Source organism: Phalacrocorax carbo, chromosome 3 (assembly GCF_963921805.1).
Source record: "Phalacrocorax carbo chromosome 3, bPhaCar2.1, whole genome shotgun sequence".
In the NCBI taxonomy this organism is placed as follows: Eukaryota; Metazoa; Chordata; class Aves; order Suliformes; family Phalacrocoracidae; genus Phalacrocorax; species Phalacrocorax carbo.
The window spans coordinates 9,426,808-9,452,054 of record NC_087515.1 but is presented as its reverse complement, the minus strand read 5'-3'; the positions used below and the strand labels follow the sequence as shown (position 1 = coordinate 9,452,054).

Sequence of the window (25,247 nt, the reverse complement as noted above, 5' to 3'; positions counted from 1 at the left end):
CAAAATAAAAATAAGGGAGACAGTAATGGATGGAAGTCAGTCAGGTAGATACACAGATTTTGAGATTTTTGGAACTTCTATCCGTAACCTGATTTTAAAGGAAGTTACAGAGGATCCAGCAAAATTCGGAAAAGGAAGGGAAGAAAAATAACAGATACATCAATCAGTGTTTCAACAGTTCACCTTTGGCACCAGGGGGAAGTTCATACATTAGTATTTCAGAATTTGAAGTAGAAAGAAAATTTCTCCTGAATATTTTGTTTGTTTTCAGAAAAATCAAAAGGAGAAGGCTCTAACGAACTTCTTACTGAGATTAAATTTTCTCTGAGACAGTACTGAGTCAGAAGAAACATGTCCACCATATTCCTCTGATAGACTTCTGATTACATTTCAGGAGTTTACCTAGGCGTGCAATTTCTAAAGCATGCAAAAAGAGCTTTAGAGAGAAATAGGCAGTGAGAAGGCTTGAAAAAGGAAATCCAGTTGAATAGAAAAAATGGTGATACTGTTCATCCAGCTGACAGTAGACCAGCAAAAGTAGAAAGAAGAATTGGTGATGGAAATTAGGCCAATGTTGCAGGTAGATTTCCAAGCTCAATTCTGGCGCAGTCACAATTGGAGCATGTGAAAACAGCTGTAAGAACTGAAGATGAATCAGAAGTAGGTATCTATGAAATACTCTAGTCAGGTGAAAGGAATGTCATTGAAGAGAGATATAATGACCTTTCCGTAAACATCACCCAGACCTGTTACAAAGCTAGTAAAATTATACAAAACAAAACAGAAGAGAGACAATTCCAATAATCTCATGGACTATGCAGATTAAATCGGTCAACAATTGAAACATAAATTTGACAGTTTATTTTATCAAAGCAATAAGAAAAGAAGATGATTTTACAGCTCAAGTGAATATGAGTAAGAGCCTCTTGCACTATTTCTTGCTGCTTTTTCAGCTGTTAACGCCAGTACCACATTAAAAAAATGCAGTCACTTAAAGTGACAGCAAAAACGTGGACACATCACAACATTCATAAATCTCTTCCCTTCCTTCTGGCCTTCTTCCTTTCCCAGCCCTGGGCAGGGATGGGGAGATTACATAAACCCCTCTCCCACATCAGTAACTCCCACCCAAGGCATCACCAGCGTGGCCATGAGATGTAATGTTACTGCTGTTCATCTGCATCAGCACACACGACTGTGCATGAATGCATGCACAAAGAGCAGCAACGAAAGGCATGCTTATTTGGAAATTAGGTAGTGACATGGGGGACTTGCCTTAGGATCATTTTGTTAATAGTAACTTTACTGTTTTGCTTATTTATTGAAGAACTTCCCGCAGCAGCCTGACAAATGCCAGGAACCCATGAAGCCCTCTGAAAACCTATTCTTTAAGGCAAAACGCTTCTAGCCTATGTCTTCTGAAACCACAGAATACAGGCTATATTCAAGCAAACAAAACACAGCGTTAGGCAGGAGGAGTTGCTTGCAGAGAAGGAGCTTCAACACTTTTTGGAAACATCTTCTTTTCCTTCTTCCTGCTGTTTCCACCTTACAGGAAAAGCTGAGCTATACTAACAGCAACATTATATCTACAGAACTGGCTCACATTAAATGTGTATATTTGCATAAATAAACACTTTTCTGTCAAGCACCACCTTCCTTCAAGCCCTAAAACTCAGAATGTAGGAAAAAGCCTGAACTGTCTTTTCTGTCTGGTCTAAAGTCTATGTTTTATGAGCATGTAAAACCAGCAACACCCCTGGCTTCTATTTTTCTTGACACACACAGAGAGACAGACAAAGAGCAAAGGATTCATCATGCCAACTAAAATGGGAACAGCAGAGGAAGAGAGAAGATAGAAAATAGGGCAAGACAAAATTGGGAAATAAATATTTTACATGCTCTCAATACAGTAAAGTTCAGGCTCTGGAACACTTATCTCCTGCTGGGTTGTTATGAGGAGGGTAATGTGGAAACATGCTTTGACTTTGGAAGATGTGAATCTTTCTGTCTGTAATTAAAGTCCAGGGTTTTCTGACACCTCCCCCTGCCTCTACCCACTACTCTCCCCCGCCAAAAGACAATCCCTTCAAATTACTGCTAGTTAGGAATAAGAAAGCGACCTTAAAACAGTGCCCTAAAGAAAATATCTCAAAAGCTCTCAAGAGAAGACAGTAACTTCCTTTTACTGCTTCCAAAATTTCACAACGGGCTGGTACATTTTGTAAGTGAAGGGAAATCTGTTTTTTGAAAAAGAGAGACAAGTTTCCTCATTTTTAGAGAATGGTGATGCTGCAAGTCTTTAAAACAACTTATGAAAAAACAGTTGTTCAGGAAAATCCAAAACCCAACCACTCTTGGGTCAGAAAGAATTTGCACTAGTCACAGCATTCACTGTAGGCGTAGGCAGGGAGAGTAAGCAACAATTAGAGCTGATTTCCTGTTGAAGTGTTTATTTTATTTGCCCCTATTTGCTACACTGTTCAACTATTTCAGGGGATCATTGAAGGTCCAAGTGAAAAAATTTACAAATTCATAAAGAACATCTAAACCCTCAAAGACAACAATCACCAGGCATGAAGCAGAGGTCGAACTACAGTTCTGCTTACTCTGTTATTTAATAAAGTTATCTGCACAGAGTGCAGTTGTGTGTCTTGTGATCCCTGAAGGTGATCCTGCAAAGTGCTACAACTCCCTGTAGTTATTAGAAGACTTAGGAACAAATTGATGTCAATAGGATTACTTGTGAGGCTAAGGCAAGGAGGATTTAGCTCTAAGCACATTAATGCAATGTGGTGCAGCAGATGGTACTGGAACTAGTGCCTTATTGAGACAATAATTTGGTGAAGTTCAAAATCATGAACATTTCAAATCACTTCCTCAAATAGTATCATTAACCTGGTAATATATAAGGTTGCTTTCCCTTTCCCAAACATGGAGGAGTGCTGGAAAGAAATCAAACTGGGTTATAGGCAATAGTGACTTTAATTCTATAGTAATGAGCCTGCAGGATATTTACTGAGTGCTATGCAATGATTGAGAGTGTGTAAAGCCTCTGTATGTCTGTCTCTGTGCTCAGTGTGCTGGCAATAGATCTACCTGACCCCTAATGCAAAGATGAAATAATCTTCAAAGCTTCTGGAGAACAGTTTCAGTGGACATTTAGATGGTGTGTGGGTCAGAAACAGGAAGTTAGAGGTGTAGGACAGAGGTGACTGCCATGAACACCTAGATCAGAAGAGCTCAAAAACCAGTCAGGTTCCTCCCGTCAATCTTGCCAATGTTAGAATGATGCTCTCACCTTAGACATAGTGTTTGAAGTAATATTCAGGTATGCGACACTCCATTTACATTATGAAGATATCCTTTTTCTTCATTCCCCCACAGAAAAATAAGCAACCAGAAAAGTACAGGTCTGGAAATTTATTTTTAATATAGCTTAAACCCTAGGTCTCAATTTTCTGGTAGAAGAACTACAGAAATCAGCACACCCTCAATAAAGATCTCGCTTTGTTTCCATTTGCAGCAAATAAATATTATTTAACATTATAACCATCAAATATTTGCTCAGAAACAGAACATCTAATGGATCGTTTCCTTCAAGTATGCTGAAAACACATTAGGACAATCCATTAATGAAGGAAATATGTGCATTCTAAGATATACTGAGAAACAAAACATCATATTGCAAAGATACAACCATAGCCAGGTCAGATATTTCCCTCAAACGGTCCAGCTGCATACTGCTGTAAGCGTGCATGTACGTTGTACACTATGTAAGTCTAAGAAATGGAGAAGGGAAATGTCGGTGTGACCCCAAAAAGTACATTTAAAATTAGTTCTAATCCCTTTTACTTTTTCACAGAATCACAGAATGGTTGTGGTTGGAAGTGACCTCTGGAGGTCATCTGTCTAACCCCATTGCTGAAGTGGGGCCACCCAGGGCCATGTCCAAATGGATTTTGAATATCTCCAAGGAGGGAGACTCCACAACCTCTCTGGGCACCCTGTGCCAGTGCTCAGTCTCCCTCACAGTAAAAGAAGTGTTTCCTGATGTTCAGAGGGAACCTCCTGTCTTTCAGTTTTCATTGCCTCTGGTCCTGTCACTGGGCACCACTGAAAAAAGCCTGGCTCCAGCTTCTTTACACCCTCCCTTCCAGTATTTATACACAATGATGAGATGTCCCTTGAGCCTTTTCTTCTGTAAGCTAATTTTGTAGGGTTTTTTTGCAGACTACCCAATAAACAAAGTAATGTGAATAATGGAAAATAGGACAGGAAATAACAGAAAATTGGGTAAGTTGCATGAAAAGTCCGAAGAAGACTATTCAGTTTTCTTGAAGGATTATTCAATATAAGAGAGGAATAAAATCCTTAATATCTGGGAGGAGCAAATATAATGAAGCGAAAAAAAGACAGCAGCAAGGGAAGGATTAACTTTGACTTTCAAAGCAGTATAAGAAAAGTGTATCTGATATAGATGCAGCCATATAATTTCTGTGAAGGATGACTGGAGCAGATTTCCCAAATGTCTCTTTTTCAAATTATTGAGATTACGTTTAATACTGTTGATATACAGTACATTTCAGTAACAGCCGCAATCCGCAATGGTTTGACATAAATTAAACATTGTGCTTCCAGCTCAGCTGCTCTCATTTTTAAGGAACACAAATGACTGTATTATAAATATATCCTTAAAACAATGTAATGTGCTTTCAAAATAGGTTAGATAAGCATCCACACTAACCTACACAGGCATTGATACAATCAACTGCTGAGTTCCAGACAGGCAAAAGACATGACTTCCCACTAGGATATCGCACAGCCAGTTTGCCATTAAGCAGATCTGGAGAGAGAGGACTGGAGACTGATAGCATTAAGGTTTGGGTAAATTTGCAAAATTCAGAAAATACAAAAATTAATACCATATCTTACCTGTCTTTAGCCTTCCTCAAATACTAGAAATCTGCCCTTGGGTTCTGTAAGACTAAAACTAACATATATGGAAAGAGTTAATTTAGTGTGGGCAAATTTCAGCAAGGAAGTGTTTATGTGCTTGCAACAAGTTGGCTGCATCAGATTTTGAAGAAATTATGAATGGAATGAAACTGTGCATCTGAATGGAGATGTGATAAATCACCTTGTTTATTGCACTACTCTCCTGCCACATGTGAATATGTGCATTGTTCTTTCGGTCTTAGCTGCCGAAAATGGTTACTTTTAAAGTGAAAAAGACCAAAGAACCTTCGCTTCACTGATGTAAAACAAAGGTTTTGTGTTGTTTACAGATGACATTAAGGGCTGGGAATGCACTCCTTACCCTAGCTCTACTGATCGTCATACAAAACTGAGATTGTTTTTACACACTGAAGCCTGTAGGCTCAAATCTTGTTCACCTGACTCACGTAAGTGGTCTAATTCAACCAAACCCATCACTGGAGGTGTTCTTGTAAAATCAATAGAACAACTGCTGTAGCAAATTTTGGCTTACTGACTTCCATTGGCAACTCAAGTAAGCAAGACATGAAGTTGTAGCCTCCACTGTTCTAGTTGTGAATCCCCACTCTGCACTAAGTGAGAGAGAGCGGCTGTCACTGCTTCACAGCCTTTCGGTGCAACGGCTGTGCAGTCTGGTCCCGTCTCTGCCATTGGCCTTAATCTTCTTGTTTCCAGAGTGTTATGAGCGTAAGGTCATCTTTCAGATAACAACCCGCTTCCTGCCACATCTCCAGGTTTAATAGCCCCTGCCCTATGAGTGGTTTTTTTTCCTCAGTGCTTCCTGAATGCATTCAAAGAGTTCTGTAATATGAAAAAACAAAGCAGCAAATGCTTCAGGCTGCAGGATGAGAATAACAATGGGCAAACTAACTATAGGGAAGAAGGGGCTATGAAGGGCTGAATGACATGAAGGAGAGGAAAAAAATAAACACCACATAGATTTCCTATGCAACATTCTTCTATCTAGGCTGGAGTGTCATGTCAGTTTTTCATTATTTCTCTGCCCCACAGGTTGCTCTCATATTACCATACACTCTGTAGAACTAATTCTTCAGCTGACTGGGCCCATATGAAAAAAAAAAAAAGGCTAGCAATCCCTATTAAGTTACAGTATTGATATTTGTAGACAAATGCTGTAGCACCAATGTAGTAATCAGGCAGATCAAGTACCCTTATCCAGTACAGTTTTGCCTTGCCTGACTTGAAACATCCAACTCATCTTATGGTTTGTTGTCTCTCTAGTGTATCCTGAAGTATCCAAGGATGCTGCTCAGCTGTAATTCCAAGTCCAAAGACAGCACTTTTTAAAGGACTTACATATTCTACCAGCATTTCTCTTCAATAAAAAAGATACTGCTTCAGTGCTTGAATAAGCCATATTATTTTACTTTGTGCTCCCTCAGACCTATAAGAAAAGGTGTAAAATTGTTGTAACAATGGGAAATACATTGCTCATTCCTCTTTTTATAACTCCCAAATGACATGTATCAATGAAATTACAGCCATAAATCAAGAGAATAGGCTGTTGCAGCCATTTTGGAAAAAATGCTTCCTGAAAACTGAGTTAGTGGCTTCTGCAGAACAATTCCAATCGAAGAGTTACATACATTTGTATTTACAGTGAAATACATACCCTTTCACTTTCATGCCAATAACCTAATCTATGACTGCAACATGGTGACACTTCAGCAAAGAGCCCATGTATTATGTGAAATCCTGAGCCTGTATTTTGGTGCAATGACACAAAGGACAAGTTAATGCCTTCAGACAAATTTAACAGTATTTCCTTTTTGGAAGTATTTTCAACCAAAACGTAAGAAGTCAAGACAGACACGCTGTAGATGTAGATGTGATGAGTGTGGTTCCTGTTGGCTTGTGATACATAATTTATCACAGAGAATAGTTTGTGTTTGTGGGAAATGTCAGCACAAGATTTGGAACATGTTCCTATGATTAGCAACAAATAGATCACATCGGTATTTCAGATCTCCTAGTAAATTCACTTTGCTTAACAGCTGAAGAAAAAGACATGGCTGTGGACTACAGCTGTAATTGCACCTATGCACACTGTTACCTTTAAGGTTTTCACAACCTGGGAGATCAGGAACAAATATATTTCCAGGAATATTATTTTCTGAAGCAAGTCCACAGCACAGAATTACGACAATCCCTGCTTGTGCCCTCCCCTCTTCCTCAGTGTTATTACTATAGAAATACTAATTCATATGACTATACATATGACATACAGAAACTATTTACAAATCTATGGCTCTGCCTAATTTGTAGATATTCTTATGTTATAAAACCAAGAAAGTAAGTTTAACTTTTGTGGTAAGAGAATTCGACATATACATAATTTTTTAATAGCTGCCTGACAGCAGTTTACTAATAATTTGTTCCATCAAGAAATCCTTATACTATTGGAGCAAAAGAAGTGCTTATAGGCTGGACTAGTTTAAGGAATCTTAATTTTCTTAAATGGAACCATTATTTGAATTCAAATTCCAAAATAGTTTCTTAATTGTTGTCATAATAATAAGTTTGTTTTATTATTAGTGGCTCAAGGCAATCTGTTTTCAGTTAAATTAAATATCACAGAAGGTTTCTTCAATGTTTTCCAGAAAGCTGTATTGCACACTGGCCAAAATGCCCCGGTGTAAATAAAGAAGTCTGCTCAAAACAGTTCACATGAATTCCAATCATAGAATAGAATCACAGACTCACAGGATCCTTAAGGTTGGAAAAGACCCCTAAGATCATCAAGTCCAACCGTCAACCCAACACCACCATGTCTCCTAAACTATGTCCTGAATTGTCATGTCTGCATGTTTTTTGAACCAAGTTTCAGTGCAATGTGTCCTGGGCTCATCTGCCACCAATACAGTACTGATTTTTGACACCCAGATAAGTGTGCTCTGTGCAGATCTGTTGAGGTCTACCACAAAACCCCCGAAGTGCTGCAAGAATACGGCACTGCTGAGACACCAGATGTTTCCCATGCTGACAAGCAGAACTGATCTAGGGAAGAATAAGGAAAACCTTTGATATTATTTTTCTTTCACTGGATGTATTTGACTGATGCTCATTTTACATCATCTCATGGTTCTAGAAAGATGTGAGAGCTAGTGACTAATTCAGCACTGGCAGTGATTATTTTTCTTCTTGCAAACCAAGAAGGCATGCATATACATTTCAGATTTTGGCACCAGCTCGCCTTTTAGAAGAGAGTGTAGAAAGATCCAGACTTGTCTCCAGCTGTCTATGCCTTAGATTGCAAAACACCGCTTTGACTGGTTAAGAATGAAGGAGGGCCAAAGTGATCTTGTTTGTTGCTTCTTGAAGAATATCTATGTCAAGATCATCCAGATTAATTTTATGATAGTATATCTGTACTTCTGATTTTTATACTTAATTTACAACACTACATAAATAGTTAGTATTTCCTTTAAGATTACCTTATATACAGGGGGACTGACAGAAACAAGACTACTTGATTTCAAACGTGTGAGCCTCTGATTCTTTTTGTTTTACCACAGGCAGTGCTGAGAGCACCATGTCTATAGCTGATCTTGACCAGAGTACTCAGGTCAAGTGCCACAATGGTACACATAGATATTACTATTATATCTGAACTGTACAGTACACTGAAACAATAGTGTGTCGCAATTCATCCCAGAGTCCTTGCTCCCTGGTAATCTGGACAGGAACCCAGGCAAACAGTGCTGGCAAACTCTGTTCTGTTCACGCCTAGGTTTATTTCAGTGGAAATAACTGTGCTGGGAAGTAGGGTGCAAGAGAATGGTGTGCACATTGGTCCTAAGGCTAATGCTAAGTGGGGATGCAGCCAAGTTTTGCACCAGGAGGAGAGAGCTGGACAGAACTCTTGAAATTCAGTTTAGACACAGCTTGAAATTATGAGCTATCATAATGAAGACTGGTGCATAAGCATCTGATTTAAAGAAAATAATCCACATAGTGCTCGCATTTTACTTTTCAGCAAAGTAATGTCAATGCACAGCATAGCAAGGCCTATGTTAAAACAATTGCCAGTCAAATTCTCTGGTTCATTCAGGAGGTGGATTGCACATTTATCATAATAAATAAAAGCTGAACTATACTCTGCTGTCTGAATGTAACTCATGCAGTTTCTGCTGTACTTTTAATCCTTGTTGATGTGACTACTAATTTACAGAATGAGAGACTTTCACCTTGTGTATCATTTAGCGGGATTGCGCGAGGGTTCACTGCAAATAGAGATTAGTTTTCTACTTAGAAAGGTGGGGTTTTTAAGTAGACTGCCTGAGACAGTAAGCCTCTTTATACTGGAGATCTGCATTTACTAAGGGCTAAACCTATAACACCCAATGCTTTCAGAGCTCTGCTTCACCCTTTTCCTCCCTCTCTCTGTCCCTCCCTCCCCTGCGACGGGAACATGGGACTTCCCTGTAGACACGAGTGTCCTGCTGAGTAGTCTGTACTTTTGGAAGCATCTGCCTAACTCACAAGGTTAAGACATGTGAACAGACTTGGGCAGTGTCAGAAGAGGTTGACTGAAATCCGGTCAGACCATCCAGCAACAAATGAAAAACAAGCAGAACAGTCCTCTAAAATAAAGCATATGCATCTTAAAAATAACTTGAATAGAACAAGCATTGTGTAGGTCTAACTGACCCTTGGCTTATTCAACAATTGGACTTGCAGATAATCAGATTGTTGTTTTTTTTTTTTAAATATTGCAAGTCATCACAAATCCAAGAAGTTGAACTGTTGTGTAGTCGTATTTCATAATGAAAATACTAACTCCTGGAATTGTAATTGAAAGCAGACCTCAGAAGCAAATATTCCAGCTGCAGAAAACACCTGAAATACTTGCAGCGATCAAACCCATTGCTTGCACACAGTGCAAACAAAACATATGCTAAAAGGTCTTACACCAAAAAGACAACAATGTACTTCCTCATTTAAGTTTTGTCACTGGGACAATCTCCCTCAGTGCATAATAGTGACCCTTGTGTTAAAAACCTTTCACTTATTTCTATTTACAATTTTTGACATATGGTTAAAGAGAAGGTCTTAAAAATGAGCATGATATAAAATAGTTTATTTATGTCTGCTTTCCTAAACTTCTTGGATAACTTCAATATTGCCTTTAATCTAGCATGCAGTTACAAGTAACTTACCAGTTCTGAAGAATGCTTGCACTTCAGAAACAAAGACAACCTTTTTACTTAATGGAGTTTTAGGTTTTGATTTTGGGTCTGCACGATCAGGCTGTTCTCTTCACAGAGATATTTGTTTTGTATCTAGGCCATTGTGTTGCATGTTTCTTTTGATACTTCCTTAACACACTGATGCCTCCCTCCCCTTCTGGGCTCCGGTCTTTGTTTTCAATGCTCTCGGATGCTAAGACTGTTAGAGCTAATAATCTTGTAAACTAGCTCTTCCACTCTAATACAAATCCGCTGTGATTTCTGTTTTTTTGCACTAGTGCTGTGAAACCATGGTTCATTGTTACATTTCTCTATAAACTATGGCATACATTAGTGTTCTGTAGTATGCAGCTAAGGCTAATACCATCAACTGAATCCCCCAGTACTCTTGTAAAAGAAGTGTAAAATTTTTGGTATCTTTAAAACCATTCACTGGAGTTTTTGAGCCCCCTAACTCAGCCATTACTTTTTCAGACTGCAAACCTTTGCTGCAGCACAGGTCTGCAACTAAAAGCCAATGTGATCCCTTACTTTTGACCTCTGTAGTATAAATCAATTAGATATGGGCTGTGGAGATATTCTTGTGAGTACATTTGTGTATGGCTTTTCAGTCTTAAAAATCCTTTGAGGTCATATGAGGGCAAACAAGGTAGTAAAATTATATGTTTGAATTCTGGTTTCAAAACTTTTACATTTTGTTACTACATGAAGTTAAAACTATGTACAAAGCATACCAAAGAAAACTGACTACCAAAAGACTGACTATTTGATTTTCTGAAATACAGTCAGGTAGAATATGCTTTGTAGCTTTCTACCTCTATTGATATTGATCCCTGGGAATATAGCTCACATAATATCTTAAAAGCCATCTATCCAACATTAACTTTTATTGATCTTCATAAAGTAACACGTAACAGATCATACGAAATTACATGTTACAATTCTAGGGAGTGAAAGCCAGAGGTAAAGTGCAATATATGCAATCTAACAAACAAGAAAACGGTCTGGGAATTTTTTTTCTCTAAAAGGTTCCTAAATCCCCTGTCACTGATCCCCTATTCCCACTGTCCAGCCCATCCCATTGTCTGACCCATGGGCCAGTAACAAAGGCAAGGACATTTAACATATTACCCTAATCTCATAATATTTTGAGAATTTATTTTAACAGATATAATCTACCTCTTTAGCAATTAAAGTCTCTGCTTGCAGCAGAAAAGATGTGGGATGGCCACAGGATCCACTGAGCCCACAGTACTGAACATCATCAGCATGTGTCTGCTTACAAGAGGAGTGATGGAGCTAGAGAAGGACAGATACAAAATAGTTTCTTAATTCTGACATGCATATTATTACACAAAAATATAGTAGTGTCTTATGCCAAGGACAGGTCTCATGAGTACCATGTGCAAATGTAGTGAAAGTTTAATAAAGCATTTGCATATCATCTATTTCTCGAGTCCTTCAAAGAAAACTAAAAATAGTAAGAAGTTTATCTATTGTAACATGTAAGGTTTTTTGTATTCTTGTATGATGTATAAAAATTTCCCATCTTTCTTTAACTTCCCCTGGTTCTCTGATAGAAGCTATGATTGTCCACCTGTGAAAACATACCTTTCCCACAGCAGAGACTACAGTCTCACTATGTCAGAAAATAAGGACTATCTATGCCTGGTGAGAATTAAGAAACTCAACTTGACTGGGAAGATGATGCTGTTGTCATTCTCATCTCACTCCCCCAAGGAAATGGGTGCACAGAATATACAGAAGTTTACTGCATTTCTGATAGAGGCCTTGACTGTATAAAGAACACCCCAGTCTGTGAATACCCATCTGTCTAAAGAACATAGAGTTTAACCCAACAGTGACAGGAGAAATACTACAATCTACTTTCAGGTTCTGTCATCAGAGGAAAATATTTCCCTAATGCATTAAACTTAGTTTACTTTTATGATGCTGTTTTGAAGCTCTGTAGTTTATATAGCATAAAAACATCTTTACAGTGAGACAAGAAAATTTTCAGTATACTTCAAGAAAAATAACCATAAGGTAAAAAATCTATCTGAGCCTTCAAATATGGTAATGTAACAATTACAAATCTTAATTTTAAAAAATCCCTACTTTTTATCCTGTTCTCTGTTTTTAGCTGAAAAATGGCATGATAAAAATGACATGGTTTAGGTTGAATTGAATTTTGGGAATGTCCAGAAAAAGTATTAATTTGATTTTCCTAAGCTTTTCCCTAGTTCTGCTATTCCGTCAAACAGCTAATGTAAACTCTATTGAATATAAAGATATTTTGTTTCCCTTGGTTACAATGCTTCCATAAGAACATTGATATCTCTCTAACTTATTTTTCAGTGCCGATATGTAGGTTCTCCTTGTTTTGCTTCAGCAAAACTTATATCACCATCACTGAAAGATGAAAAAAGAGAAAACTATTTTGATTTTTCTTATGCTAAGCAGATAGAAAAAAACCTGGTCTTTGTTGTCGTTTTTTTTTTTGTGGAAACAAATTATGTGTTTAATGTAACATTAGAAGTTCCCTGGGAAGTTGCACACTTTTTTATAATACCTGGTTCTTGTCTATACAAACACAAATGTGCTTTAAATGGGTTGGAAGCAATCCTGTTATGGATGACCTTCCTCTGCTATTGTGTATACCATGTATCATCTACAGGTCATAAATTCTTTGAGGCACAGAGTGATCGTTACTTTATTTGTAAAGTCCTTTAGACTTCTCTGTGAGGGATCGCTTCTTTTTTGATATAGTTTTCAACTATGACCACAAGATTTACCTTACTTTTGAAAGTCTAGGAATTTATCTCAGTTTCTTTTTAGTTTTGAGAAGTGTAATTTCTGCCTTATAATTTACAGTGCTGTTTTAAGACACAGAGCTTTTAATTAAAACATACTTTCACATATTCGTTTTCATGTACAAGTGATCTTACTGATGTCATTGGCACAACTCAGCTACATTTAGTTAAGTTCAGGTGTCCACATACTTGGAGACTTGTAAAATAGATTTTGCTTCCCTCTAAGTCATCATATTGAATCACAGAAAGGCCCACAAGGGAACTCAAGAGATCTTCTAGTCATTGACTGCCCCGGGGGCTTCATTCTTAGTTTCTTTTCAGCAAATATCTTCACATACATTCATTCCCCTTAAGTCACGTTTTATGTCATATTCCATTTTTCCTACATGTGTAGCTTGCAGGCTATCTGTCAAAGCCCTCTTTAATTCGGCAGTAATGTACGCCTGTAGTAAATGTACAGAGTTACCTATAGAACAGACAAGTAAAGACTTATAGAAGTGAGGAGGGGGAATGGTTATTGTGCCAGGATTATGTGAAGATGGCAGATTTCTGATAACTTATTTTCAGCTAATACTTTTAGAAGAGTGTGGGTTATTTTAAGAATAGGATTAAAAACATTAAAACGTGGTATTTATTGGCACCTCAATGAGCACTGGTGAGCAATTATGGCAGAGGAGCAGCACAGACAGAATAAATAGCTCAGTAATATTTCCTACATAACCCAACACAAAGCTGGAAACCTTTGAGGTAGATGGATATCTCAGTAGCCTATTTTAGGTCCCCATTGCTTTATAGGAGGTATTTTCTACAGATCATACCTTCAATTTTAATGACCATTCTGGACTGTAATAATTCTGCCCAGGGCCTGCAGCCTTAACCTGTTGGGGGCAACTGATTAATTTAGTATGTATGCTCCCTATTCCATCATTGCAGATGTTAATGAAAATATTGCATAGGATAGCTCTTGAAAGAGCTCCATAGCCATTCATAACTACTCTTTCACGGGCTTCTCATTTATTTTTGCACATATTTTTAGAGTTTTTTATTCTGTCCTGAACAGTCTTATTTTGGCAAATGAGATAAAATACTGATGCCATGATTCCAATAACTTAAAGGAAACCCATCTATTTTCAGTAGAATCTTGCAGTATTTGGTTGAAGAAGTTTTATTATTGATTCTATTAGTATTCCTGTCCACAGACAATGTTTTGGATCAGTAAGCTTTGTAGAAGACACTGTTCAGAAGGAGGTCAGTAGCTGAACACAAGGTATAGAGTCACCAGTGTAAGAAAAACTCCATTTATGGATTTAGTAGGCCGACAGGAGAGAGAAGGGTAAATGAAGCTGTAGGAAGTTTTTGCAGGTGGTCACTACTGAATGAAGCATTCAGGTACAGGTTATGTTATAATTCTCTCAGATGCCAAATACAGAAATTACCAGAATGTTAATATCTACTGTTACAACAGTATTCTTTTGTCACATTCAGAAAGAAAACGTGCCAAATAGTTCCATTTTGGTCTTCTCAATATAAAATAATTCGGAATTTTTAAGCTAAAACTCCACTTTTTAATTAAAACAAATGAACAGATAAGCAATGAGATTAGGACTAGATACTATCAGAAGCACTTACTCAAAAACAGATTCCTACTTGCATGTATAGCGTTGATTTGTGTTACGTTTTACCTTTGCGGAGGAAAGGCTGATGACATGTTGATCTTTTTCATTTGTCACAATCTCCACAACACTATGTTGGTGTCCTGATAGCTTCCCTGAAGGCCTGCTATTAACAGCGGGATGCCACAAACGAAGCAGTTTGTCATGACCTGAAAGAAAAAAAAAAATATAGTCAGAAATACTGAATAGTCACTGGTATTACAAATAAGCTTGTAATGGAGAGCTTGGTGTTGATAAGTCTCTGCTTTCAGCATGTTGGCAACTCCCACATAAGGATGTGAACTTTTCATTTTAAGGGCTGGGTTCCAGCTTGTCACCATACCTGTATTAAAACCACATAACTGATTTGCCTTTGAAAGCCTTTTCATTTTGCTAGAGGAATGTCAGGGACGCTGGATGTGACTACGTGCATTAGTCCTGTAGGAGCAGAATACTTTGTTAGAAAAAAGAACTGGGGCTTACACTTTTTTTCTTCAAAGATCTAATGTACAAAAATGTCAAAACAATACTTGTGTCCACTTCGCCAGGAAATGAAGGGATGACCACCTCTATGAAGGAGGGTGGGCATGCAGAACAGGAAAGGGAGTAGACATGAAAGCTGAAGGCACGTAGGAAATGATAAATGCTGTTGAGTGATTTTGTGTCTTAAAGTAAATTTGTATTATGTCTTTCATTATGTCTGTTCAAACATTAAATTTGCCTACAGTTTAGGGAATAATCCTTGATTGCATTATAGATTATATTTTTGGTACTATTTTCAGAATAGTTTACATAAATATTTCAAAACAAAAAGATATTAAAAATGTATTACTAAACTGAGTTTACATACTGATGTAAACGCAACTGTACCGAGGCTCTGAAAGATGTCATACTTTTCATGAGTTTCAAGAGAATATGAGCCCAGTTTAAATTTGACATTAATTAATTTATATTTTAACTTCAATTTCCTGGCAAATATTGCAATTGCATTAATTGTATGCCATTATCTAAACACTCTGTTTTGACACACAATAAATGAAACAGTCACATTTTATCGACTTCAGTTTGAGTTTTAGTTTTCTCTCAGTTTAAAGTAAGTGCAGAAAGCCACAGAAACATAGACTAGGAAGTACACACCCCAAAAGAACATTCACGAAACCTCAAGACTGTGAAGGTCGGCTCAGTTTTGTTAACAAAGAGAAGAGCTAAAGGTCAGCTCTTGCAGTCTGCTCTGCAGGGATCTTCCTTAGGCTTGTTCAACATACTGTCATTGGTCAGTCCCTCTGTCTCTCTACAGAGGTCTATTCCTTTCCTTCTTAATACAGCAATGTGTGATTCATTTAGGAGCACCCCACCTTCCTTTTCCTCCATTAAACGTTATTGTCCTCTCAGATAAATTGCTAGCATTGTTTATGTAGCCTCTTTAAATGAGAGAGGCTCATTGGAGAAATGGTCTACTCTTAAAATAGCTTCAGCAGAAAGTAATTTTGTTTTATGCCAGATCGTTTAGCAAGCGTGACTGAGAATGCAACCATGCAAACGGCTGTTCCGGCACAATGGAGGCATAACTGCTGCATAGGAAAGGGGAGCCATGGATAAGTAGCTGACCAGCAGTAACTTCAGTGGGAACCAGTTTCTTTTCAGAGGCACTTTCAGGCAAAATTATTCTAGATTAGCTGTCTATGCTGTAAGCATGCCAGGAAGCAGCTTAAAAAGGCTGTTAATTGCACAAGAGATTTGTGAAGAGGTTTCCCCTTTTGGTTGGGGAAAGTGCAGAATATGCTGTGCCTCTGCTCGCTTCCCCAGGTGGTGTGTCAGGCTGTTGTAGGCACGTCCGGTAAGTTAGCAGAGTCTTCGTGACCAGGCCAGCATACGTTACTGAGAAACAAGACCATGGGAGTAAAACTCAGCTTGCAGACCTTCCACGAGGTCAACAGGATGACACAAAATATGGTAGACAGGAGCCGTCAGTGACACTGATGAGATCAGTTACAATCAGAGGGAACAGACACTGCTTCAACAACACGCCCCTTTAGCAGCCCCAAATGGAAACTGTCATGTCTTAAAATGACAGTGAAGTAGGTAGAAGCTGCTGATAGTATCTGACCGACTCAACTATCTATTTGCTGTGTTTTTGAGGAACAGGACCTTTCTTAGCCTTCCTGATTACTCAGTTCTGTATATTCCTGAGGTGACTGCAGGTGAATAGAGGGGAGGATAGTGCCCTTTAATTGTAGCACAGAGACATTTTTTTAAGAATAGAATCGCTAATACATGTTCTTTACTGAAGATATTAACAGGAAGAACACGAAACATTAGGAAAGAAAACCTTTCCCTATATTAAAAATGCTGTTTGCTTCTTAAGTGAAATAGTGGATTAGCTTTTGTTCCTTTTACTGTTGTTGAGATAATGGTGGATTTGGTTATAATAGACACGTTCTCTCCTCTCTTTCTGGTCTAATGCCAGATTGGCCCTAGCATTCACTGCTTCACTTCTTCACTGGAACATTTGCTGGAACATTTATTCTCTCTGTGCTCCAAATATGCCTCCAGGATTCAGAGTCCTGACACAGAAGGCACGGGTACTAAACACATTCAACAAAAGATTGAAGAAGATGAATTATCTGTCTGCCTATCGGACAGCAAAGTTTTAAGATTCTGTGAAATCAACGATTTGAATCAGAATGGGCTCTGTTCAGTGTTCTCCATCCCAAAATAAATAATTATGAAATATGTGTTCAGGGTTTTTTAAAAAGTCAGATTCTATGACCACAGCTCTATTCTAGCTAGATGTTAGGGATTCCAATGCATTCTCTGAACATGCGATCCTTTGTCAAATTGTCTCCCTTGCTGACACAGTTTTGCAATTTGTGTGGTATTACAAGTCTGCTGAGACGTCTGCATTTCGGTGGTGTTGAAACCCCCTTGAGAACAATAGCATTTTTGAATGGAAAAAATGCTAGGCTTAGCTTGGTATCCTCTGGCAAACTAGAAAAGAAAAATACAACTCCTTGTTTCTTTCTGTGCTGCTCCTTGCACACAGAAGGACCCTTTATTCTTTAAAACAGCTTGTCATTCCTTCAAGCCTGCCTTTTATATAATCTTGGGTTATAATATCTGTAAAACCTCTTCAGAACTGTTAGACATCTGGCAAACTAACACAAGTTCATATGTTTGTCATATTGACCAATGCCTTCTTTTTTTTCAGATGCTGCCTTGTCTCTCTTCATATGTTCTTCTTAAATTTAGGCTGCATCACAGAAAAGGGTCTGGTTATGCTTGTGAGGGAAAGTATTAGTGGAGTCCTGGGATATGATTTCTATAACTAGCATTCCTGGCAATTCTTGAAAATGTCAATATCAATGTATAGTGCCAGTTTAACAGGAAAAAAAAAAACCCAAAAAACCAACAACACAAAAGATATGTTACCAATTACTTCACTTGTGCCAGGAATACACAAAGGGTACTGAGCAAGCACAGAGGACTTCTTTTTGTCAGCCTTAAGCTTCTACTGCTAGATGTAGAAATCAATAATAGTTTTTCTTCTACTTTATTGCACACAGGAGAACAAGAGCTGGATTTGAAGATATAATAGGGTCAGAAGTTGATGTATCATATAATTTAAAACTGATCTTCTCCAGCTTTTATATGCATACATAATTTGATTTTAACTGTAGCTGATCCCTGAGGTGATGATTAAGACAGAGTTAGAATTGAAATGGGTACAGAATAAGAGGAAAATCTTACCACTTTACCATTCAACATAATATTAATGGAAGATATTACACATAAAAGTTATTCTAATTTACTATGGGCTCCATATTTTAGGCCACTGTCATGCTTTTATCATTTTTTTAGTTGAAGAAATGTAGCTTTTAGCAGGTTTGCTAAAAGTACAGTCTAAATCTGTACCAGGTTTGCTTGTATCTTTCTTATTCATTATTATAAATGTCAAAAATCTAGAAGAAAAAATTAGGTTGTGTCACAGTACTGTCAAACTCATGAGCATATTCAAATACAGCAAATAAAATATGGAAAAGTAAGGATGTTAAAACATGACTTTTTTAATAGTCAATTCCTAGCGTAATACTACATTGTGGTATTTTACATACCATTTGTGCTATAAACACCAGGCTAAATAATAATAGTTTGGGATTTAGTAAACTGGTTAGCAGATTTATTCCCACTGAATACTTCAGAAGCTCGCCTGAAATCAAAGGTTGGATTTTTTTTTGTTTTAATTGCAGAATGTGACATATTAACATAGTTTTTACAAATGTTTGCACATCACCAAGAAATCTATATATTATGATTCCTTAATTATTTAACTGCTCTGGTATTTGCATTTTAGGGTATATTACAGGTAAAATTGCAGGCTTGGTAATCAACAACATTAGCCTACATTCATTGGAAAGAGTTTAATTCTGTCATTAACTGGATCATCAGCATGTGTTTCCCAGACAAGAACTGGCTTTTAAGGTACAGAGACAAATACAGTGTGCTCTAGTCTGACTGTGCCATTGTGAGCAGTGTATTTTATTAATAGAGCACTGAAGTCTAAAGCTCAACTTTTGAAGACTTTTGAAGATGCTTCTCTCAAGCACTGAATGATTATTCTTAATTCTGAGTACAGTTTCATAGTAGCCCCTGGCTGATCTAGACTTCACAGGGAAGTTGAAAGAGATGTTCCCTCCCTGTCCATGCATGTCCTTGCCCATGCATTCCCACTCTCTTCTGTGACTCTTAGTAATCCATCTCAGGAATAATTTCCTTTTGTGTTCAAGGGAAGCAGCAGGGCTGGGCACTGGGAATGAGGGTGAGAGGCAGGAGGACACCTTTTAATATCAAAATGAAGGCCAGTGGGTGAGCAAGCAAGACCGGATTCCAAATTAAGGGGATGTAAATGTTACGATCCAGAAATAGACTGGAAGATTGTTAGAAGTAAGTACAATTCTTATACTTTTTCAAAATCATCATTATAGAGTCCATGAACACAATATTATTAAACTTTTGTCATGTTGCCCATGTTTTTTGTACCTTTGTGCAGTGAAAGTTAAGACAAATTAAAATGCACTGTTGAGAAAGCTCATCTCCTTCTAAAAGGGGTAGCTCTTTAGATGGGATAGGAGGTCCTACATTCCAAGTCTAGCCTCCACCATCACAGACAAATATGCAGTCCATCATTTTCAAAAATTTCAAGCTCAATTTTAAACTGAGGAGGGTGTTTCTTCCTGCAACTGCCACTATTCAGAAGACTCTCCCTGAACACCACTGGACTATTTTTTCCTCTAATATTTGTTCTCCTGATATTTTTATAGATAGCAATCCTATTCCTTGTTAATTGTAATTTTGCTAGGATATAGAAAATACACTTTTAAGTATGTGTGATAGGTTTAGTCTCTATGTGATAGGTTACACCTATCTTTTTCCATATTCAACTAATCTTTCTCAAACATGGCTCATATCAACCACAGTTGGAACAGTGGATTCTGGTACAACATGAAGTTTTACTAGTGTCAAATTCAGAGAATTTAATGCTTTGTTACCTGCAGAACAGATATTTCAACTAACACTGGTACCTAGGGCAAGTATTGCTGCATGATTGCCTTATTCCTATACTCTGCCATAGGTGTTTATTTCTGGTCACACTCAGTGAGGGGAAATTGGGCTAGGCAGACCCCAATGTAGCTATTCTTATTTTCTTAGGAAGTTTATCCAGATTTTTTGCTGCTTCTGCAAAACTTTGGAGTGTGTAACAGAAACTTTCATTAGTTCCTGTGTAATTGACCTTCTGTCCTATTCAGACACTTCACCCTGTTTTTATTACTACAGTAAAATCCTCCAGTTCTACCTGTAGGAAATACTAACAACGTTCTGTTATGTAGGGCTGCCCTACTTTATGTCGTCAGTAAATTTTTCCGGACTACTTTTTGCAACAAGGTAATCAATGTAAATAAGGTCTCCCAAAGGCTGAACTTCAGAATTTTCACTAATAACTTTCCTATAGCCCTATTACTTTCCCCTTAAATCTTGTGTCTAGAAAATCAATAGAACTGTCTGATATTTATTTTGATATTTGTCACAGTTTTCCCTTTGGTAAACTGCTACAATTCAACTTGAATTGCACTGTTTCCCATGCCTAGGTCTTTTGTTTTCCAAATTAATTTTTCTGTCTTGCGTATTATCAAGGCTGGACAGCAGAGCCTTGGCCATTTTTTTCTTGTTGTTAAATATAGCCATAAGAATTGGTATGTGATACATTCTGAACAATTTTTAATAAAGTTTTAAGCAAGAGTCTCACACTGAAGACTTGGAGATAGGCAGCACTGATGTCACTCTAGGGCACCACCCTGTCAGACAGAACATGCAAACAAAAATTATTGGATAAGGGGGAAGAAATGGATGTAAGAGTGCTGTTTCTGCAGTCTGCTTTGGGAGAAACAACTAACAGTAAAGCTCTGGGGAAATGTGATCAGAGAGAAGAGCAATGGAAAGTATTAAGATGGGTCAATGTGATTGCTTAAGACAGGAAAGGATGGCCAAAAAGTAATAGGAAAGGATGGGAGCCCTGATGATCAGAGAATCACAGTATCACAGAATGGCAGGAGTTGGAAGGGACCTCTGAGATCATCTTGGCCAACCCCCCTGCTTGAGCAGGCACACCCAGAGCAGGGGGCACAGGAACGCATCTAGGTGGGGTTTGAATGTCTCCAGGGAAGGGACTCCACAGCCTCCCTGGGCAGCCTGTGCCACTGCTCTGGCACCCGCACAGGAAAGAAGATTTTTCTCATATTCGGGTGGAACTTCCTGTGTTCCAACTTGTGCCCATCGCCCCTGGTCCTGTCATTGGGCACCACTGAAAAGAGCCTAGTCCCATCGTCCTGACACCCACCCTTTAGGTATTTATAGGTATCGATGAAATCTGCCTCAGTCTTCTCTTCTCCAGGCTGAACAAACCCAAGTCTCTCAGCTTTTCCTCATAAGGGAGGTGCTCCAGTCCCCTGATCATCTCCGTAGCTCTCTGATGGACTTGCTCAAGGAGTTCCCTGTCCTTCTTAAACTGGGGGCCCAAAACTGGACACAGCACTCCAAATGTGGTCTCACTAGGGCAGAGGAGAGGGGCAGGATAACCTCTCTGATCTGTTGGCCACACTCCTTTTAATGCATCCCAGGATACCGTTGGCCTTCTTGGCCACAAGGGCACATTGCTGGCTCAGGGTCACCTTGCTGTCCACCAGCACTCCCAGGTCCTTCTCAGCAGAGCTGCTAAGGTATCAACAGATACTGCAAGGAGTAATCATAGAATCATAGAATCATTAAGGTTGGAAAAGACCTCTAGGATCATCTGTGTGTAACCTGGAGAAGACAGTCACCACCATGACTTGGAAAGGTGCTGTTTCTCCTGTTTTATTATATAAATAACATGAAACTTGAATCAAACCCAGAATGAGCCCTTGACAGATTCCTGTCAGGAACTGTATCTTTTTAGAATAAGGCTCCCAGCAATTAAAAGAAAGACCTCTGTTTCCCATAATTTAAGACATAAGCCATTATTTAAATTCTTAAGACACTATATCAGTTTTATTGGATTTTATTTAACTGGAAAAAAAATTCACAACAGAACAATCTCTTGGAAAAAAATCCAGTACTCACCCCCAGTGACAATGACTTTTGCTTTTCCACAGTATGTGAAGGCATTGACCCCTCTAGGGACAGAAAATTCCTTTACAGGTCTGTAATCATTAATAAAACAGCTAATCAGGTAAGAAATATTAGGAAAAAGTAGACTACAGTACTAAAAAAGTAAACTGCCCCTTTTCTGCAGTGTGTAGAATAGCTGTTTGCATAATGTATACAATCTCTGTTAAAAGCAAATTGATTTATAACAGTGGCATAGATACTAGCATCAATGAAATGGGAACAGAGTACATTTTCCGTTAAAGTAGTAAATCTCTGATTTGAACACCTGAATCCTTTACCAGTCATACTCCAGACAGAATCCTAAAATGGTAGCTGTTGCCAGAGTAAGCCTTCACACATGCCTGTGTGCTTAAAGCAGTTCATCACTAGGAAAAGTATCAAACTAACTGCTTTTGCCCTGTTTCAGACATGGAGGTCTATTGCGGCCTCTATTCTGCATAAAGTAAGTGCAGTTACTTTTCTGCTGATTACATATAATGTATAATGCATAGTCTCTATTTTATCCATTTTGTGTTATGTACTAATATGAAGAGACTGCAAGTTTCTGAAACTCAACTGAATTATTCTGTTGCATTCACTGCAGAAGTACAGGAACTCAAAAAACCAACACAGACTGAGATTGACACAGTGTCTTTTCTGAACCCATCCATTGAGCAACTTATCTCTCCATGTTTCACACATTGCTACTAACGAGTGGATATTTGCTTCATTTTTGGAGTCAGCAATAGTATGGCTAACACCCATCTCTCCCAGGAACAATAACTGTCAGTGCAATTAAGCTATACAGAATTAAATGACTACACATTTAAATTTTTTTCTTTGAAATCCAGACAAGTAGGTAGTTAATTTATTCTAGGCTAGAAAGTAACTAAAGATATGGAAAAACATAACTGGGGATGACAGTAATATTGACGAAAGACTCCAGAAACATTGAGGATTAATGAAAGAGCTTGCTCTTTCTAGGCAGGTGTAAACAAAATGCTGTTCACTCCTTATTACTTAGAGGGAGCAAAGCTTTCTTTACAGAGCTCTAACAGAGGAGTCTTAATTCTCTTGGTGGTATAAAATAGCAAGTAATTTATATAAATTGTGATTGTCAGATTTCCTCAGGATTTCTCATCTTTTTCCTTTATTTTTTAGATTTAATACTTCTATATAACTGTCTATTGGCTCTTTAATGAACAGTCTTGATACTCTTCTATCATCAGTGCAAATAAGAGGTTTCAGCAGTATGAAGTGCTTCCCAAGTCACGGCCTTGCAACAGAAGTGCCTGGTGATCCCATCCACGCCTCCCTTTTTTAAGATATTTTATAAGAAAAGATTATAACTGCCCATCAGCCATTATCCACAAAGAAACTTAACAGTCACATAGGAGACAAGATACATTGCATCCCTCTTCAAGAACAATAACAATTGCTTACTGCAAAGTTAATTGGCAAAATTTATTTTGCTAACACCAGTGAATAGTATATTTCAACCACAATTACTTATGGAATGGGCCTCTCAAAGTGACTTGATCCATAGCTATTTTTAGGGCTATTAATTTCATTTTAACAGCTGTGTAATTTTTCAGTTGTCTAAATATAATTTTATTTAGCTGCTGCATGAAGCTGCTTAGAGAAATGTATTTATTGGAACTGGAAACACTATTATAGTCAGTGTTAAATAAAAAGACCTACCGAGATATTTGCAGTCAATGTTCTGTATAACAAACCGTGCACGGTGGTAGCATATACTCTTTGACTATACTGTTGGCTCTGCAGCCTTTTTTTGCTTTTTCCTCAAATTAATTATATTTTTCCAAAACTCCCAGCAAAATCAAATAGGATTTCTCAGCTTTTCTCCTGACACTGTATGTGACTTTGGACACGCTGTACTTATTTTCTATTTAACTTTCCCCATCCACAACAGACATGTAATATTCATAAGCCTGAAGTTATTGGATTGATGCAAGAATTACTATATGAATATTTATGGCCTGTGTTATACAAGGATAAAAAGGATTATCAGATTGTTGCTACTAGTCTTAAAAATCTATTAATCTCTAGATGTACCTCACAGAGGAATTGTGAAGCTGATCTAACATTTATAATTTATAATTTACAATAGCGATTGTACTATTTATTTTTCAGTTGGGCTATAAACTCTCTAAAATCACAGACTAGTAAGGCTTGGAATCAGCTATAGCACTGATGGGCACTATGAACGATATGGCACAAATAAGGAGGCCACAACCCCTTTCCTGCTGCATAGCAAATCCATTTCACAGCTCTCAGAATAAATTGCTTTCTTGGTCTAAGCTTGTTTAACTGAAACTGTAAATGAAACTTAATTGAATGCATTTCTGTGTGGATATAAATTTTAAATGAATGGATACATGATATACATGTAACAAAGCAATCAGTTTTCTAAGTAAAGTTTGCCTGCTGAGGAGAAATTGGAGCAGACAACACTGCCAACATAACTTATTTAAGGGTTGTGAATAATGAACATATATGAACAGTCCTCTCCTACATCAAAAGCTAACAAAAAAAAATGTTCAGGTATTCAAGTAGTTGTATTTTTGTTTGTATTAACAATGCTTATAAAACAGAAGGCTTCAATACAACAGGATGGCTTCTTGCAAGGCACTGATCTCATGCAGAGTTAAAAAGCAAAAAATCCATTTTTTCAGGAGATGTCATATACTTACAAGTTGTCCTCTAGTCGCTTTATGTCATCCAAAACAAATGAATGAATGCTGTCTGAAGAGCAGGATCCAAAACAATTTAGGTCAGAAATATACTTAACTTTCACAACCCAGTCATCATGTAGCTTGCGTTTAACACTAGGGATATAAATTGAGATGGTATTAGGATATACTAACATCTAT

At 37.8% G+C, this 25,247-nt stretch overlaps 1 protein-coding gene across 1 annotated transcript in view; it reads right to left on the bottom strand.

Annotated features, from left to right (window-relative positions):
• WDR64 (WD repeat domain 64) overlaps positions 1 to 25,247 on the bottom strand; it is a 77,501-nt gene that overhangs the window by 28,469 nt on the left and 23,785 nt on the right. Inside the window, exons 8-10 of the mRNA XM_064445464.1 lie at positions 25,068 to 25,202; positions 22,327 to 22,406; positions 14,704 to 14,843 (exon numbers count right to left, since the gene is read on the bottom strand). Of these exons, the coding sequence (XP_064301534.1) occupies positions 14,704 to 14,843; positions 22,327 to 22,406; positions 25,068 to 25,202 (355 nt within the window). The remainder of the gene's footprint in view (positions 1 to 14,703; positions 14,844 to 22,326; positions 22,407 to 25,067; positions 25,203 to 25,247) is intronic.